The sequence below is a fragment of the Rhamphochromis sp. 'chilingali' genome (genome assembly GCF_963969265.1).
Source record: "Rhamphochromis sp. 'chilingali' genome assembly, chromosome: 18".
NCBI classification, from domain to species: Eukaryota; Metazoa; Chordata; class Actinopteri; order Cichliformes; family Cichlidae; genus Rhamphochromis; species Rhamphochromis sp. 'chilingali'.
Window position 1 is genome coordinate 18,703,382 of NC_137945.1, and position 17,314 is coordinate 18,720,695.

General features: G+C 41.2%; 1 protein-coding gene across 2 annotated transcripts in view; it reads right to left on the reverse strand.

Moving 5' to 3' along the window:
* rttn (rotatin) overlaps positions 1-17,314 on the reverse strand; it is a 35,465-nt gene that overhangs the window by 6,478 nt on the left and 11,673 nt on the right. For both annotated transcript variants that reach the window (XM_080864170.1, XM_080864169.1), the window contains exons 20-44: positions 16,541-16,626; positions 15,880-15,997; positions 15,196-15,292; positions 15,039-15,104; positions 14,708-14,899; positions 13,617-13,859; positions 12,099-12,255; positions 10,387-10,553; positions 9,759-9,978; positions 8,579-8,707; positions 8,324-8,434; positions 7,376-7,534; positions 6,899-6,976; positions 5,957-6,155; positions 5,680-5,777; positions 5,507-5,594; positions 4,983-5,184; positions 4,542-4,632; positions 4,093-4,243; positions 3,714-3,851; positions 2,844-3,046; positions 2,551-2,656; positions 2,224-2,321; positions 1,905-1,982; positions 1,378-1,504 (exon numbers count right to left, since the gene is read on the reverse strand). In XM_080864170.1, the coding sequence (XP_080720296.1) occupies positions 1,378-1,504; positions 1,905-1,982; positions 2,224-2,321; positions 2,551-2,656; positions 2,844-3,046; positions 3,714-3,851; positions 4,093-4,243; positions 4,542-4,632; positions 4,983-5,184; positions 5,507-5,594; positions 5,680-5,777; positions 5,957-6,155; positions 6,899-6,976; positions 7,376-7,534; positions 8,324-8,434; positions 8,579-8,707; positions 9,759-9,978; positions 10,387-10,553; positions 12,099-12,255; positions 13,617-13,859; positions 14,708-14,899; positions 15,039-15,104; positions 15,196-15,292; positions 15,880-15,997; positions 16,541-16,626 (3,402 nt within the window). The remainder of the gene's footprint in view (positions 1-1,377; positions 1,505-1,904; positions 1,983-2,223; positions 2,322-2,550; positions 2,657-2,843; positions 3,047-3,713; positions 3,852-4,092; positions 4,244-4,541; positions 4,633-4,982; positions 5,185-5,506; positions 5,595-5,679; positions 5,778-5,956; positions 6,156-6,898; positions 6,977-7,375; positions 7,535-8,323; positions 8,435-8,578; positions 8,708-9,758; positions 9,979-10,386; positions 10,554-12,098; positions 12,256-13,616; positions 13,860-14,707; positions 14,900-15,038; positions 15,105-15,195; positions 15,293-15,879; positions 15,998-16,540; positions 16,627-17,314) is intronic.

The following is a 17,314-nucleotide window of genomic DNA, read 5'->3' on the forward strand; positions in this document are numbered from 1 at the left end:
AATTAACAAGCTTAAGTTGAAGAGAATTCACGAGGCAGCCTGAAACTGACTGACATTTCTTGTTGGAGAAAATGACAGCTTGATGGTTTTGCTAATCCTGGATTGGAAACAGGCATATGCTGATCTTAGCCTGCGGTTATCTCAATACCTGTCAAGAAACCTGGTGTGTCATAAAACTGACAAGGGGGATCTGCTTTAATAAGTAACTGTTTCTCTGATACGAGTCAGCTGCCGATTAATTATTTTGCAGCCATGCAACATATACTTCAAAAGGAGAGATCCCTACATGTAAGTGGAGAAAAAAAAAAGATTTTCATTTGTTTTACTTTCTGTGTGTCTGAGGGAGCAAGTTTTGGGCTGCTCCAAAAATATCTGTGGAAAATATGTGTGGCACAGATGAAAACAACAATCTGACTCGAACTAGCAGCGTTAACAAAGCTTTGGATGAAGGAGGTAGACTGGAGATGAAAGGTTCAGCAGAAATGTAGTGGTCTCGGGAGACCGAGTGGTAGCCTGAGGGTGTATGGTGTAATACTGAGCCTGGCTGCATGCAGGCTGAACACAACCTGCTGTTCAGTTAACCTTTAGGGAAATACTGTGCCCGACTTCACTGCTTTCTGGTGCTTCACAGCTTGAGCTTATGGGGGGTCTAAAGCGAGGGAGTTTAGATCAGAGCGTGCACACGCACCCACTGAGGAACTGATGCCAATCAAATAGAGATATGCATACGCACGCACAGATGCACACAATTTTAGAAACCTTCATAAGTGTTGCACATAACGCCCCCCCCCTCCACACACACACACCACCAATGATGAAACTGATTTCTAAGCCAGTCGCACACGCATGCATGCACACAAACACATCAAAGGTACCACAGGCTGTTTATCAAAGTACATTTTCCCAACCGTTTCCTTCCTATAAATCTTTCAATTTTTCCACTCAAAAAGTTTTTTTTTTCTCTTTTTCTTGCACGTCTTTTTGGTTTCCACATACATGGTTCTTACATTTGCATGATGGAATACTGGTACCTCGAGCAGCACAGAGATGCTCTGTTCCTCCCCACATCATGCTCTAAAACTGGCTGCTCTGCATACAGCGAGACAGCTGTGCAGCCTGAACTCTGGATGCCACACTGTGCCTATTGTGAGTGGCAAGCAAGAAGGCACTGGGTCTTATACAGTTGAGATGCAATGCAGCTCTGTGGTTATTAGAGAGAACAATGGGACTCTCAGTGCAAAGTGTGTATGACTCAGTCAGATTGCCAACTACAGATAGAGGCGATGGGCAGGCACGGGCCAGGCACAATGCCTACACAAACACACAAGCATACACACACACACACAGAGGCAAACATAAACACACAAACATGCAGACCTGTTGTGCAGTTGGCCGTGTAAACGCACAGAAGCTCCAGAACCGCCTCCATAGTTGCGTCGTCCAATAGGAGCCAAGGCCAAAGGGCATTGAGCGCCTGTGTTAGGTGAGCATCTGTGGCAACCACCTACAAACGCAAACAGATTTTACACACACGCGCATGATTTATACAACAGCTCCAACAAAGATGACAGTAATCAACTTAAAATGCCTCAATATTTTCCTAAGCGTGCAGGAAACGCACACAAGGCGGAGACTGATGGCAGGGTAAACACTGCAGTGGAGCCTTCATGGCTTTTTAGTCTGAGCTAACCGACAGTGACTGAAAGGCCACTTAGAAAATGAAAACCAGCTAAAAAGCCTCATAAGTAATGACATTATAGGGTGCGAGAAGCTAAACTTGCTGAGATGTTAGCTGAGCCGTGTGCATTTAGGCAAATTTCATTCACAGAACAGCGCCGGTACTCTGGGGTTGCATTAAAAACCAATTAGCAGTGGGGAATTAAAAGGTAGGCACAGAGGCTTACTTTGCATTCATCATTGCAATAAAGAGCACTCCGCAGGATCTCCACAGTCAGCTTGACTTCCTTCAAATAGCCCTCTTCCTGATAATATGGGAAAACAAAAATAATAAAGTCCAATAGGCTTCATTTTCCAAATTTAAAAACACTCTTTACCGCAGTCATTAAAAGCTTATAAGAACAGTAAGCAGACTTTCTGCTGACAAGTACAACCCATATTCATAACATTTACCCAAAAACTCATTCGTGTTCAATTCAGTTTGTTATTCTATCCAAAGGGAAAAGAAATGCTGAGATTGGAAATTTCCAGCCAGTCTGTGCTCACCTTTTTGCGGTGGGAAGCCTTGCTGGGCCGGACTGACTCCAAGTGGAGCTGGGTATGAGTTTGCTTCAGCTGCTCCACACAGGTGTCAATTAAACCAGCTAGAACACAAGACAATCCGAGGTTCACACTCGGTTAAACTATCACCAAGATACCACGTTTCTACTGTTATTCAAGCACTTTTTAACACAATCACAAAAATCGCTCAAAAACAGGTTTGCTTCAAAGATGAACTTTTAGGGACACGGTTTAAAAAGATAGATGAACATAAAGAAACCAGAGTAAATGACAGGTGATAATCTAACTCCAGCCTGACGTTTGGGGGATTACCTTTAACTGCATAGTTTTGAGCTGTGGGGCTGCAGGCTAGCAGTGTCATCAGAGCTCTAGCTGTAAGCTTCTTTAAAGGGTCCTGAGTGGTCCTCTTCTCAAAGCTCTGGCAGCAGAAGTTGAAGCAGGACAGTGATTGCGCCGCACAGTAACACACTTTCAAATTCAAACTTTTTTACATAACATTGACCAAAAGCATGTAACTTGATTTTTTGTTCCAAAATAATTCCTAGTGAACACAAAGCTAGCTAACAACACAGCTGATTACTTTAGAGACCATCAACCCATCATACCTGTAATAAGAGCTCACACAGCTCGCTGGCTGAGAGACTATTCAGGACATCTGAGAGAGATCTGACATACTTTGAGTTAGAGGTTGTGACCTCTTGACTGCGGCTCTTTGTTTCCTCTGTGAAAACTGTACAGAGAAACTGCAGAGCCACCGTGTGAAGGAGAGGCTGCGCAAACCTCTCATTTACGCACACCGATAACGTTCCTGTAGACACACGGGGAAAATGAGAGTAAAAAACTGCAACCCTGTGATAGCTAAATATTTGTTCATGAATGAGGTAGTAGGTGCGAGAAGTAAGCACACTAATTATTTGAATGGCACCAAGATATCGTGAACATGTAAACTCAAAACTACACGCACAAAGGCTCAGCATTATTTCACTGGACTCATCAGACTTCCCTGCTGCGCCATTAATCACACAAGAAGACAAGTAGGGGTAGTATGAGGACAGGATGCAATTATCGTATCGTAGCATCTGTTCAGGAAAGTTAATACAAATAGTAATGATGCAAAAAGCATGTTAAAAAGACAGAATTGATTTTTTTCTGCATCAGATTTAAGGCTGCACAATTACACCTAAAATGCTAATCCTGATTATTTAGTCAGTTACTGCAATCAACATAATTACACCTAATCACGGTTATCAGTCTTTTATGATGTAAGACCGCATTTCATCAAGCAAGAGCTTGTGTCTTAAACCTCAGTGGGCTGTTTAAATCAAATGGAATACATAATTTCACAATAGTATATAATTGTGCAATATGAGAAGTGATCAATATTACAATATAAAATTCTGTAGTCCAAATTGCAGTTATTACATTACTCTACCCCCCTAGTTTTGCTCGCATACTGAGCCGAGCAACCTGCGTACCTGCAAACGCTCGCCAGTGTCTCCCCAGCGCAGCACAGACAGATGGGTGCGCTGCTGAGCCGTCCCTCTTCACCAGAGTAGCCAGGAGCATAAACACGTCTACCCAGCACATACAAACCACGTCCCGGGTACCTGCGTCTGAGGAGGGAAAGGGTGAGTCACAAATTTTCTGACACAAGACAGCCACAAAGAGACACACAGAGTGCACTACAGGGCATGCTGCAAGAAGAGTGGGACCAATGTCCAAAAAGGACTTGATTTTGAAGAACTGTTTAGGTTTTTTGGGGGGGAGGGGGGAGTCACCAATGATGGCATACATACAAATTTTGGAAAACAGTCTAAATCATTGTTTCCTTTAAATATAATATGATTTTCTAACCTAAACCATTAGTATCCAGCATGAGCACAGCCACCAGAGAAGACAACCGCTTCTTCAGGAAGTCCATCTGTCCAATCGGCTCCTCGCTCACTGTGACATATGACTGCAGGAGTTTTGAAAAGCTGGACAGGAACTGAAGTATGGTGACAAACTAGAAAGGAAAAATAATGCAGATATTTATTGAACAGTTAAAATTTAAAAAAAAAAAATCATATGATTAAAAACATGTCCAAAACAATGGTATGTTTTGAATATGAGCTTGTTTAGTATTCCACCCACACTGAAATCTGGAGATGCTCTTAGATAACCTCGTGCTGCACTCAAATGCACTGTTTTGCTTTGTTTTTTCAAACCAGCCCACAGTTTTTTGTGGTAAGATATAATAATAATAGAAATGTTAAAAACGTTGGAAAAATTTCTTTAGATGCATCTAACGCAGTAATCCTCACCTGGCGTTTGATGTCCTCTCTCTCTCCTGGAAGGATGTTTGGCGTCTTCAGCTCAGTCAGACACTTTTCAACGGAGCCAAGAGCCACCAGACTGAAGAAGAAAATAAACATGATGGAGAAAGTGTGTGCTTGCAAGGAACCAGCTAGAGGGGGATTAAGGCTACAATTAACGCAAATTCTATAGTCAAATATGCACACTTTTATTTAAATGGTGAAAAAAAACGGTGCAGGAATGCAAGGTGTAGTTTTTGTATCTGTATTTTATGGTTTTTGTGTTTACAAGGACAAAAACTTTCTGCTTTTGTTTTTTTTTACAAGTCTTTCCCTTAAATGATTATTTGCTTAAAAGCGCAAACACTTAAATCAATGCTTGCTTAAGATGATAATACATCAAGGGTGGTTGAGCTGGTGTTCATGTGGACTCAGCATGTGACCTCTTACCTGGCCAGAGCTTGAAGGAGCTGGTTATGTCGGATGGCAGTGAGGGTGAAGTCTGGCAGGATGGCCAGCAGGTTGGTCAGCAGGCCGCAGTGGGCCGTCAGGAGGTCAGGCGTTACCTTGACAACGGGTTCCATGGCCAAGGGCTCGCCCTGTCGGGAGTCCTGCGAGGTAATAGAGTTGCTGGTGTCTGTGTCGCTCTGGCCTGCGAGACACATCAATAGAGGGCTAACAGACACACTTCCTGAAAAAGGGTTCACATATTGTAAATCACGTCTCTGTCTCTGGCTACCAACCACTGACCACATAATCAAAAGCAGTAAACCAAAGAAAAGCTGCACTACTTTCTCAGCTGTGTATTTAGGATGCTCACATAAACACAAAACTTGGTTTAGTTTAAGACAATCAGTAGCCATATTGAGAGCCGCTGTTTCAGAAGGGAAAAAATAAAAGGTTTATGCAGTACTAAGAAGTAAACACACAGTTTTACTGAGGCTGTTATCCACAGACATTTCTCATTTCAGTACCTTGAGCCATCAGTCTGCTGACAGGGGTATCTTGTGTCATACTCAGTGGGGAGGGAGCCTTTGGGGAGTGTGGCCTTGAATCTCTTATCTATAATGGACAACATTAAGATGTGAGGATCCATTTAACTTTAATGCAGCGGTTCATTTATTGGTATGCATATTGCTGCGCTGACCACAGTGCTAGAGGTGGAGAGAGAGCTGGAGGGTCTGCTGGAGTTGACTGTGGGTGCTGGTGGGTTGCGTCCCGAAAGCCACAGAGAATTCTCAGAATCTACACAAGCATATAAACAAAACAACAGATACAGATTACAGCAGTGTTATAAGAAAATGTAGGGGGAAAAAGGGAAGAAAATCAATAATGAAAGTCAGTGTGGATGTGTACTGCTGGAACAAATCCACATTATCAGGCTTGAAGAGAGTAATTAAGGAAAATCAAAAGAATTAGCTTACCCGATGAGGCGCTCTCCTGAAGTCTTGGGCCACAGTGAGAGCCAACACGAGGCTGGATGTAGAAAGTGTACCTGCCACAGTAACAACTGGAGGCAGAGAGACCCACATGCTGGAAATACTGACAGTGATAGAGCAGAGCCTGCAGTGCTGGAAGACCCACCAAAGACACCCCAGACACTTCATCGCGAACACACGGGTGCTGGACGATGAGAGGGCGACAGGAGAATAGATGTTTCAGTATTTAATGCAAACATTATATTTTTATGATGCAATTATGATTCCCATTGAAATTTACAAATTAAAAACAAAGAAATCAAAGAGAGTTGAAGAAAAGGACAAAGTGTAGAGGCTGAGGGCATTCGTTAAGTTGCGCCACTGATGTAAGACATTTCATTCATTTTACAAATGTCACTTCATAGCTACAGGATGACATTTTGTGTCCTAGTTTTATTTTGTTTTTGGATCTTTCTTTTCTTTTCATATAGCCCCTGCACAGCTAGGCAGCAAGTGTAACCGTTTCTGCTTTCTTTTTTTTGCACTTGGCCTGCTTTGTACTTTGCAATATTGTGTGCATCAGATTTAGTAAACAACAAGCTTTGCTTTTATAAGATAAGAACACACGATACCTTCTTCTTTTTTTTTTTCAATTTCTGACTTTCAGCTCCCTTGATGAGTAATGGCATGCTGAATTAGTTTGATGTTTTGACAGATTTAAATGTGATTTTTGGGGGGGTTTAGTGCTGGAAGCCTGCACCCTCAGTACAGCTTCAGTTCTAGCAACACCCCTGAACCCTGCAGGGCTTAACTAGAGAGGAGAGGATGGTTTGGAATGGAAAGGAGGGACAGAGAGGGGATATAAAGAGAGAAAAACCAAATGAGAGAGAAAGTGAAAACAGTTCATGGTCTATAAAAGCTTTTTAACTGGCTGGCAGATCTGCCGACCTGCCAGTGGGAGTCCTTGGCCTCCTCTGCGTTGGCAGGCATAGGCATCACCAGCAAGTTCTGCAGGATAAATGCAGCCTAGACACACAAACAATTAAAAAAAACAAAAAAAAAAAACAAAAAAAAAACAAAAGGACACACACACACACACACACACACACACACACACACACACACACACACACACTGAGTCAACTTAAACTAAATCAGCAACAGTGCCATCTGCCTTTATTTGGCTGGTAATACATTCAAGTCCAGACTCATTTTCTGACCACTCATTAGGTGAAAATGAAATTTGCTTTCCTTCCACTGAGACATATATACTCTGCAACTCATAGTTTACCTATCACTAATCATCTCTGCATGTTCTATATATTCACCCAAGAGTCCTCAGGTTAAACCATTAGTGATAATAATCAATAACCCAGAATATTTCTGGCTTTAACAGTCAACACAGTTGCAGTTCAAACACTGTACCTCTCTGCGGACCATGCTGCTCTCCTGTTGATCCAAGAGGATGTTGAGCAATGTGCCCCACAGGCCTCCACTTATGTTCTGACAGCTGGCACACAGAGCCTGGCACCCGCTGGGCATCGAGGATAGAGCTGCACCCAAACTCAAACTGGCAAATCTCACCTGACATGAAAGAATAAACCCACGTTTGAAACGAGGAAGAGAGAACACTGAGATGAAGCTTTGTTAAAGAAAAAACAAAACAAAAACATGACATGTTAATGTTATGGTACACATCTAATGCAATAAATGTGAATTTGGTCATGGTGGTTTTTATTTTTACTATAATATCATACTGACATTTAAACTGAAAACATAGTCTTCTTTGTCAAGGGAGCCTCTTAGACTGACTTGTGTGGGAAGTCATTTTTGAGCAGTGCATTTGGTACGACTAGCTGTCATGTACTTCCTTTATGCCTGTGAGCTCTTGTGCAACTGTTACAGGGTTCTTCCCCCGCCCCAGAAGCCAAACATCTAAAGCTTTATTTTAAAAACAGACAGGGTTTACAAAAAATGAAGGTGAAAAATCAAATGTAAACTCAACTCCTTTACTCTCTTACAGCAAATTCATATATTGAAGTATAAACACTAAATAAACATAGCCCAAAAAGTAAGGACATTTGTGTTTGGTTGATTATTTCGTTGTTGTAACAGTGCTACTTGGCAATAAATTACATAGTTGTCCAATAAACAACACCAATTAAGAGTCAGTAACAGAATAAGCTGTTTGGAAAGTTTTTATTGGGCATAACGCTGCTGCTCAAACCACAAATGCATTTTCCGTACCATTTAAAGCGACATAAACACGCCTTCCAACAATATTAGGATTTATTTCCAACAAACAAATAATCAACCGAACACAGTAAACATAGTTTTCGTGTTATGTTTGCATATAAAAGTGGCGCTCATTACCTCTTGATCTCGGTCCACCCATAACGGGATCAACCATGCTAAACCCAGCTGAGAGGAACTGGCTTCCTCGGCAGCTGCTTCATTCCCCAAAGACCACTGTGGAATCATGTCCTAGTGCAGGAAAAAAAAAACACTTCGGTTTTACTCCAACGTCTTTTAATAATTTGCAGAAAAGTGTTCACTAACTATAAACACAGTAGGATCTCAATTCTAGAGCATGTTTTCTGCTGTATACTGCAGTATGTTGACACTTGCCTTGTCCTTGTTTTCAGACATCATCTCATGAGACAAGTGAAGCAAGCAGATGACTGCATTCTTGGTAACACCTTTCCCCATGAACGACAAGGAGTTGCCACCCCACTCAACGTAAAATGAGGATATCACCTGGGTAGATAACAGAATATATTGGAAATATTATATCCTTATGTGCCAATTAAGATTATGACACTATCTATCTATCTAAAAAGACATAGATACAGTGCAGAGGTCGTTCATATTTGGTATGTAGTTGTTATCCAATGCTACACCTACTTTCAGTGTGAACACCAAAGGCACAGTCAGTTGAGCAAACAGAGTAGTTGCTTCTGTGTTAATGCAAACTGTATGCTTGTCATGCAGCCCAATGCATCCAAATGAAAATTAAATACAGCTGAGACTAATTATTTTTGCTTTGGTGTGCCATCAGGATGTGTGGTTGCACATATGAGCAGATGAAGAGAGAGAGGAGCCCAAGGCTTGCTGAGATTTGGGCCTCTACTTTGCCAGGAGGAGGTGGGGGAGGAGTCAACGAGGTGATCTATAGCAGGTGAGAGGCGGGCGAAAAGGTTAAAAAGCCGACGATGAAAGAGGACGATATCGGAATCTGAGAGACCGAAGCTGCCATTACAAATCCTAACTGCAAAAGCAAATTAACCTTCAGTCTCCATTAAATGTTAATTTATGTCAATAAAAGCTGCCCCCCAAATAACAAACAAAAGGCTGTTCCCGTGTAAACAGAGCTGTCTGTTCCTTGGGGGTCTTCATTTCAAAGCAAAACTAAATGTGGACACCTCTGTGCTCTGGACTGCTGTGCAAGCTGGTCTACACTGAGTTACGCTATTGTTTTATGGACCGTTGAACAGCTGAACAGATGGAATAGGCAAGGTTGATTAATCTCATCAGCATCTTCACAGTGTGGCGTGTCTAATCAATGAATGTTTTTTACCTTTTGTTATTCATGTCCCGTAACCACATTTTTGCTTAATTTTAATTAATTCCACAGAAAGTACTCTGTTTGCCTTTTTCTTCATTTCTGTAGGCATTCTCGTATCTGATGAGAGGGGAAAAGCTTCGGCACTTGCCAATGCAGCGCACGAGCATATGCGCACACACTGTGCAGACAAAGAACTTGACACTCATGCCACATGCAAATACAAACTGATGGACAAACACATACCTCTAATAACCCACTGAGATACTTGGAGCAAAGGGAGCTGGGCTCCAGGTCAGGGCAGTGGGAGCTCCAGCCAGGCTGGGCAGTCACGCTGATCATGCCCTGCAGTGTCCTCTCCAGGCTGGGAAGGCCATAAAAACGCGGTGCATCAGACACCCGCAGGCTCTGAAGCAAACGGACGGCCAGCTGGCTCTTGAAGGGGCCGGCTAATGCCAAACATAGCCTGGACAGACAGGAAAGGAGAGAACGAGAAAGACAGAAGCGAGCAAATCAGACAGAAAAAGGCAAAAAAGGCAGAAAAAGAGCGATAAAGACTGAATTATTTATACCTAGCACTACAAAAAGGTATTTTGTGTAAAATATGGCTGAATGTTTTGGTAAGGCAAAAAATGCCTCAGCTGTAGTGGAGAAAAAGTATTTGATATGTTAGAAGCAGATAAATCTCAATGATACGCATCACGTTATAATGTAAAAAGGAAAAAAAACATCTAACCTGTCCAATGTAATTACAAAGTTGTGTTTTACTTAAAAGTTCAAATTATTTAATCTAAAAAAAAAAAAAAAAAAGAACCACTGGCTGTCATATGTGACTTCACCTAAGGAAGCCACAAGTGTGTCTGTGAAAACCTACCTGTCAGTGGTGTGTGATAGGCAGCGGAGTAAGGTTTTAAAGAAGTGGGTGAGCTCTCTCTGCAGTCTTTGGCTCACATGGTTCTTCACTTCTTGATGCTCCCCTGTGCTCTGAGTTGAGGTCTGGTTCTCCACACCAAGCAGCAAATTCAGCAGAGACACAGCATCCTGGAAGATACGGATACTGTTGAATTGTACGTAATTATTTTAAATTCACCCCCATAATTTGTGCATTCCTAGCTAGTAGTGTTGAGTGTATTTACTTTAGTTATAGAGGTTTTAAACTGAAGGGAGAAAAGAAAAACTGACTTATGGAGTATTATGGAGAGAAGGGCGAGAAGTGTATGCAAGCAACCACCTCCTTCTCTCCCTAAAAAACCTGCCTCTGCAATGCCAAACAGCAGAATTTCATACTGAGCAGTGCACACAGAGTGGGTAGTTAATCCAAGTCTATGAAGTGACAGATGTTCCTGAAACAGCTCAGTAATTACAGAAAAAGTCAGAGCAGCACTGCTCACCCCTGCCAGGCATTCAGTGTGAGTCTTCGTTAGCTGCCAGGGGAGGAATTATTGTTTACACACACATTAATGAGAAAGCCAAGGTGAAACTGATTAAATCCTAAAAGCAGCACTGAAAAAGTGAGATGATTTTTCTGTTAAGGTATAAAAAAAAAAAAAAAACTATGAATGTGACTTTGTTTTAAGGAAATAAGGAAATAATCTCTGCCACAGGCCTGAGGTAGAAAGCTACGAAACCATTTTCAGTTATGAAAAAGTAATATGGTTGTGCGACGGTGTGTGTGTTTGTGTGTGAGTGATTTATCCATGCTTTGATTGCATATTTATAGCTTTCTGCTTCTAACCAGATTACCAGCTAATGGAAACACATACACACATATTTTAATGGTACTAACAAGGTGAGCTATGGTGTGACACATAAATAAGATGAGTAAGGTATGTATGGATAAGATGGCCACTAGTTTAATGGGAAACTAGAGTGCTCAATGAATCCATAACTAAAATAATGTGTACACGCTGTGCCAAAAAACTAGGAACTAACTAAAGTAAAATGGCTGGACATTAGTAAGATAAGATAAGATACCTTTATTAGTCCCACAAGGGGAAATTTCATGTTAAGGCTGCCGACATACTGCACGCAATGGCGGTGCCATCTTACCCTCCGACCATACATACATTACACAAAAACATCACATGGGGAAGACCTCGTCAGAGAGGTATAACAATGGCAAATGCACCACATGAGGAAAGATAAGGAGAAAAAAAAAACTCCCCCCAGACTGAGCTCCACTCTTAATACACCAGAGAAACACACAACAAGCTCAGGGATGGGTAAAGGATGAGAGACAGCCAATGTAGACAGTACATCCGGGCCTGCAGCCTATGCGCTGGTCTCCTTGATCCACCGTCAGCATCGGAAGGGAATAAGTGTCGAAGGCGTTTGGAGGAGGAGGGGGGGGGAGTGTACATCAGCATGTGCATATATGTCTGTATGTGTACGTGTGTGCGTGTCCAGAGTTCAGCTGAGACAGTGTCCTTCGCCCTGCCAGGCTAAGTAAACAGTAATCACTACAAACTCTGTAGCTGTCTGTGTTTGAACCATGCTAAACAGCATAGCTCCTGTTAAATGAAATGAAACTATAATGATTTTTTTTTTAAAGTGAGGTTTTTCTTTCACACATGTCATGATGTGTACCTGGTTGAGAAGTAGCTCCAGTATCCAGCGCAGGTCCTCGTCCTCTGAGTCGGCCGCAAATTCAGTGTGAATCTGCGTGAAGTAGGCATTCAAAAATGCAATGATGCCCACCAGCAACCTTTCATCCTCAACACAGGCTGGGCGCACCTGGAGAAACCTGCAGGGAGGAAGAGGAGGAGAAAGAGACAACATTAGAAGAAAAACCATGGTTGAGAAGGATAATAACATTGATTGAATAACACTGATCAGATCAGAGAAATAACTGACATATGTGAGTTTGTGTTTATGGAGACTTATTCCAAAATGTCTTCATTGTTACTGAAGTATTACATTTCATTCATCACTTTTTAGTACCTTGTTGCGTCCTCCTTTTGTCTTCAGACCTACTTTAATTCTCCTTCTTCGTGGCACAAATTTATCAAGGTGCTGGAACCATTCCTCAGAGATTTCGGTCCATACTGACATGCTACCATTACACAGCTACTGCAGATTTGTTGGCCTCACCAGCAATGACCCTCAGGTAGGCTGTGGTGTTTAAATTATGCTCAGCTGGTACTAAGTGATCCATAGTGTGCCAAGAAAAAAAGATATGCTTTACACTATTACACCACCAGCAACCTGAACACTTCAGCCATATCTCTATGACTAAATGCACTGGATTACCATCATGTGATTGGCTGATTAGATATTTGCGTTCATAAGCAGATGAACACGTGTACCTAATAAAGTGGCAGATGAGTGTCTATGTCTCACTCAGTTTTGCTAAATACCCATTTCCAAAAAAACTGAGAACCTGTGTAAATATAAATAAACACAATGCTTCCAGCTTATTCAGATCCTAAATTAAGGGAGAATAGTTCAAAAAACATTTATACAATGTTGAAAAAAATACATGTTTATTTTGAATTGGATGTCACCCACTCATTCGGCTAAGCTTATATCTGTGTTGCATCACCATTTCTTTCAACAACACTCTGTAGGTGTTTAGGAATTGAGGACACCAGTTGCTGTAGTTCTGAGAGCACAATGTTTTTCCATTTTTGCATTCTTAGGATTTGAGCAGACCAACATTTCAGGGCTTTCTTTGTCATATTTTCGGTTTCATAATGTGCCAAATGTGTTGAATGGATGACAAGTCTGAGCTGCAGGCAAGTCAAATTAGCACTCTTACTACAGAGTCATGCTGTTATAATGCATTCACAAATGTCACTTGGCATTGTTTTGCTGAAATAAGCAAGTTGAAAAAGACATTGTCTGAATGGAAGCGTACGCTGCTCGCAGACCTGAATATATTGTTCAGGTCTGTGCTCAGTTTTTGCCTGTGCTACAACATAAAGTGCATTTTTAAAAGTATAAACATTTCACATCTCATTTTCCATATTTGACATATTGCCTATACCGAATTTTAATCCTTGAATTCTATCTTTATTTACATTTTACACACAGGATTACATTTACTGGTTATGGTAACAGTGTGAGAAAAGTTCATAAATCCTTGATTATAATTATCTAGTGTACCTGGTCACTGCAGCCTGCCAGCTGAGGGAGTGAAGGGTCTCCCTGCATCTGTAGGTGGGAATGTGTGGGAATGCCAGCCTGTCAATCAACAGGTAGATGCTGAGCCTGGAGAGAGCAGAGGCCACAGAACTGTGCCCTGATGCGGTGACGATGGCCTGGATACAATCCTGCAGCGCAGTGGGAAGGTGCACTGCCTTCAGCCACAAAACTTGTGTTTCTGACAGCTTTAAGTCGGGATGGAATCTAAGGGGAATACAATGTTAATGGTTTAAAAATGTATATATTCCAAATTAAAGCGCATGACTACTGATGAGCTGGCAAGTTTATTGCTTAAGCAGCAGCCTCAGAATCACTAATGACTGCATTAACAGTCATATTTGATCACCAGTCTAGTGGGATGAGACATTTATGATTCATCAGAAGTTTTGAGAATTTCTTACAACTGATTAAAGCAGAGGTAGCCATGTTTTTTTCGAGTGTGGTAACAAAAAAACAACAATATCTGAAGCTGATCGCTTTGATACATAGCTATACTTCACATAAACACTAAGTACAAAGAAGACACCCGTCTATTTTATTGACTAATCAATCTTAAACAAGTGCTGTTTTCCCCAGTCACAGCATTGTGTGAAATTCAGTTTAAGATGGACTAATCCATCCATGGTGTGCTTCAAACATCTGTGCTGTAATCAAACTGGCTGAATTTGGGAGAGACACTCTCATTTGTTTGAATTAGGTCACATTAGAAGTAAATGAAGACAGATGAAACACAAGATGGCAAGGCTGAATCTAAAACTTCACCGCAATGCTCTACAACAGGGAATGTTTTAAAAGAGTGATATCTATAACTCAAAGCCTTTTCTCAAAAAAGAAAAAAAAAAATCCTGTCACAGAATTATTGCTCAGGTAAGTTTCTTTGGCAGTCTACTAGACTACTTTGCTTGACACAGAAACATTCATCTACCATGGTGTCCAATCTCTAATTTAATCCTAATTTTTAAACACAAAAAAAGAACACACATGAAACGCATTAGTACAATGGCCACACCTAACATTTGCACATATACAGTTGGAAATATGAAGGAGCTTACTCGCTGACATCTCTAGCAATGCCACAAAGCTCCTGAAGGAGGTTATCTATCCCAGAATGCCACGCAGTGTTCCAGGCCACCTGTAGGGCTTGGCGGGCAGGGTTAAGAGTTTGGAGGTCAGACGAAGGCACCAGTACGCAGCGGTACGGACTAACAGCATGATGAGTTGCTGCCTGAAATGGAACGTTGTACCTTGAAGAAAGATTAAAAACAAAACTGTGAATATTGTCTGTCAAGTGTTTTAATGACAGGGAAGTAAAAAAAGTGGCAACGAAGCACAAGGCAATATTTAACACTGCTGCTGACCTCCAGAAGTTTATGAAGGTCTTACCTGCGTGTTACTGCCAATGGCAGGGAGAATGGTGTGACGCTCACTTCTGTGGTGGACGTGTCAGACCTGATGACAGAAAAAGAGCACTGCAGTATTAAAAGGATGAACATTAATGCATGCACAAATGGAAATTTAAAGAGAGGAAAATTATGCTCACCATAAGTCAGTGCTGGCGATCTCATCAAATAGCAGTAAACTCATCAGAACAGCATTCTCACTTCCATCGCTTTTGTTCTCCTTCAATATGAACGATGCTATAATGAAGACCAAAATAGGCAATTTACATAACAATGACATCCAGAACTTTATCACTTGAGTCCATAAGAAGATTACAGAAGTAATAGTGAAGTAGTAGTTTATATTGCAAGAATTTATTTGCAAAAATAAACTTGCAAACACTTTTCTTATTAAATGTAAGACTCCACTGAATTTAAAATGTGGTTATGTTTAAAACACTGCATATCTTTTGCATGAATAAATTTCAATAAAGCTCTATTTTCTGTCTAGACCTGACTAAAACCATTACGCAAATATACATAAAATCACTTGAATTAAATGTCTTTTAATTTATAAACCAAGTTACATTTTAGCTCAAATTTATGCAACAAATATTAGAGCTGCTGTATATATTACCAACTACTATTAAGACTAAGCTGTTAAAAGTGCACTGCTGCCGAGCCGAGCTCTGTGGCAACAAGTTGCATCATACTAATATGCTACTTACTACAGTGTGACAGCATGGTTAAAAGCTATGCATCAGTGGATGACTTGAGAATATGGCCCCGAGCTACTCGACACAATGTGTGTAGCTGTTATTTAATGAGTTGTCTTGTGAATGTACCCCTGAGCAGTGTGAGGAGCAGGAGCTGCCGCTGTGCCAGGCTGTGCCTCAGAGATGGATCAGCGTATACCAGCTTTCTCAGGATACATACACAAGGCTCCAGTAGACAATCAAACCTCTGGGGAAAACAGCAACATACTCACTCGGTGTTTAATTGCAAGGAAAACACAAACAAAGCCACACGCTGCCAGTCGGCCTCGCCTTGTTCTGCCTCTCACAAATGCACAGGATTTCTTTAGTGTCAGCTCGCATAAGCTATACCTAAATTCTGTGACTGTGAAGGTTGCAGGCAAGGGAGGTTGGGAACAAATACAAGTCATTCTCTGTAGCCCTGTTACTCCACATCCATGTAGCGAGACATGTTGGACGATTACCATCGGCAGTTTCTGATTAAAAGCCTGGGAATGGTCAGCAGACTGCATCAACTACAGGCCAGAAATCACTGCTGACCAGGGCCTGTCTGACAATATTTATACACGCCATTTCATCCTTCTATCATTCACGGCTCAGTGGTTTTCCTGCATCCACACATGAACTCACGTGAACACATAAACATGGACATATACATAAACGAGACAACATGTGACTTTATATATTTGGGTTATTGAGTTTCAATAGTAACTGTTTCAGTAAGCATCCACAGTCTGTTTCTCCTATTTACCTTGTTGCCATTTACACACTCCATAATTACAGAAAGGACTTTATCTGTTATTCCAAGGTTCTTTAGTACTGGGTGCATTGCTGTGTCTAAAGGGAAAGAAAGAAAACCGTTCAATATATGTCAAAACACACACACACAGTAAAGTATTGGGAAACAACAAACACTGGTGCCCTTACTACAAATTGTAGTTTTAACACAGCGTTTTGCGTATCACAGACTTTTATAATTGATTTACATTTTAGTGAATGCAGTTTTTGCAAAGCTTTTTCTGGGAGTAATAAGACATTCAAATCATCAATTATCCAGATGTAAATTAACATCTCTAAATCCTTGTATTATCACATTCTAAAACTGGCCTGGATGTGCCACCAAAGTCAGTGTTTCCCAATAAAAAAATCATTTCAATAAAAATAAAAAGCATTTTTTTCTGAAGCGAAGCATTCTCACAGTGGAATAGCAGTGTATCTGAAAACCACCAGGGTTTTATTCATTACAAACCTAAGGAACAAGTTCTGTCATTTTGCAGGGAATATTCCAACTTTTGAGAGCTGACAATAAGGAACTAAATCTGTCTAACTTTTGCAAAACATTATCTGCTGTTTGATAAGCTGAGGATTCATCTTTTCTATGAGCATTCGTTTCATTCCAGCTCAGTGTGACAGTTTCTGATGCTGTTTCGCTGCTCTCATCTGCTCTCAGTGGCACCATGCATGTGTCTTCCAAACTCCAATACATGTGTTTGTGTAACAGACACACACGGAGCAGAGGAGCTGA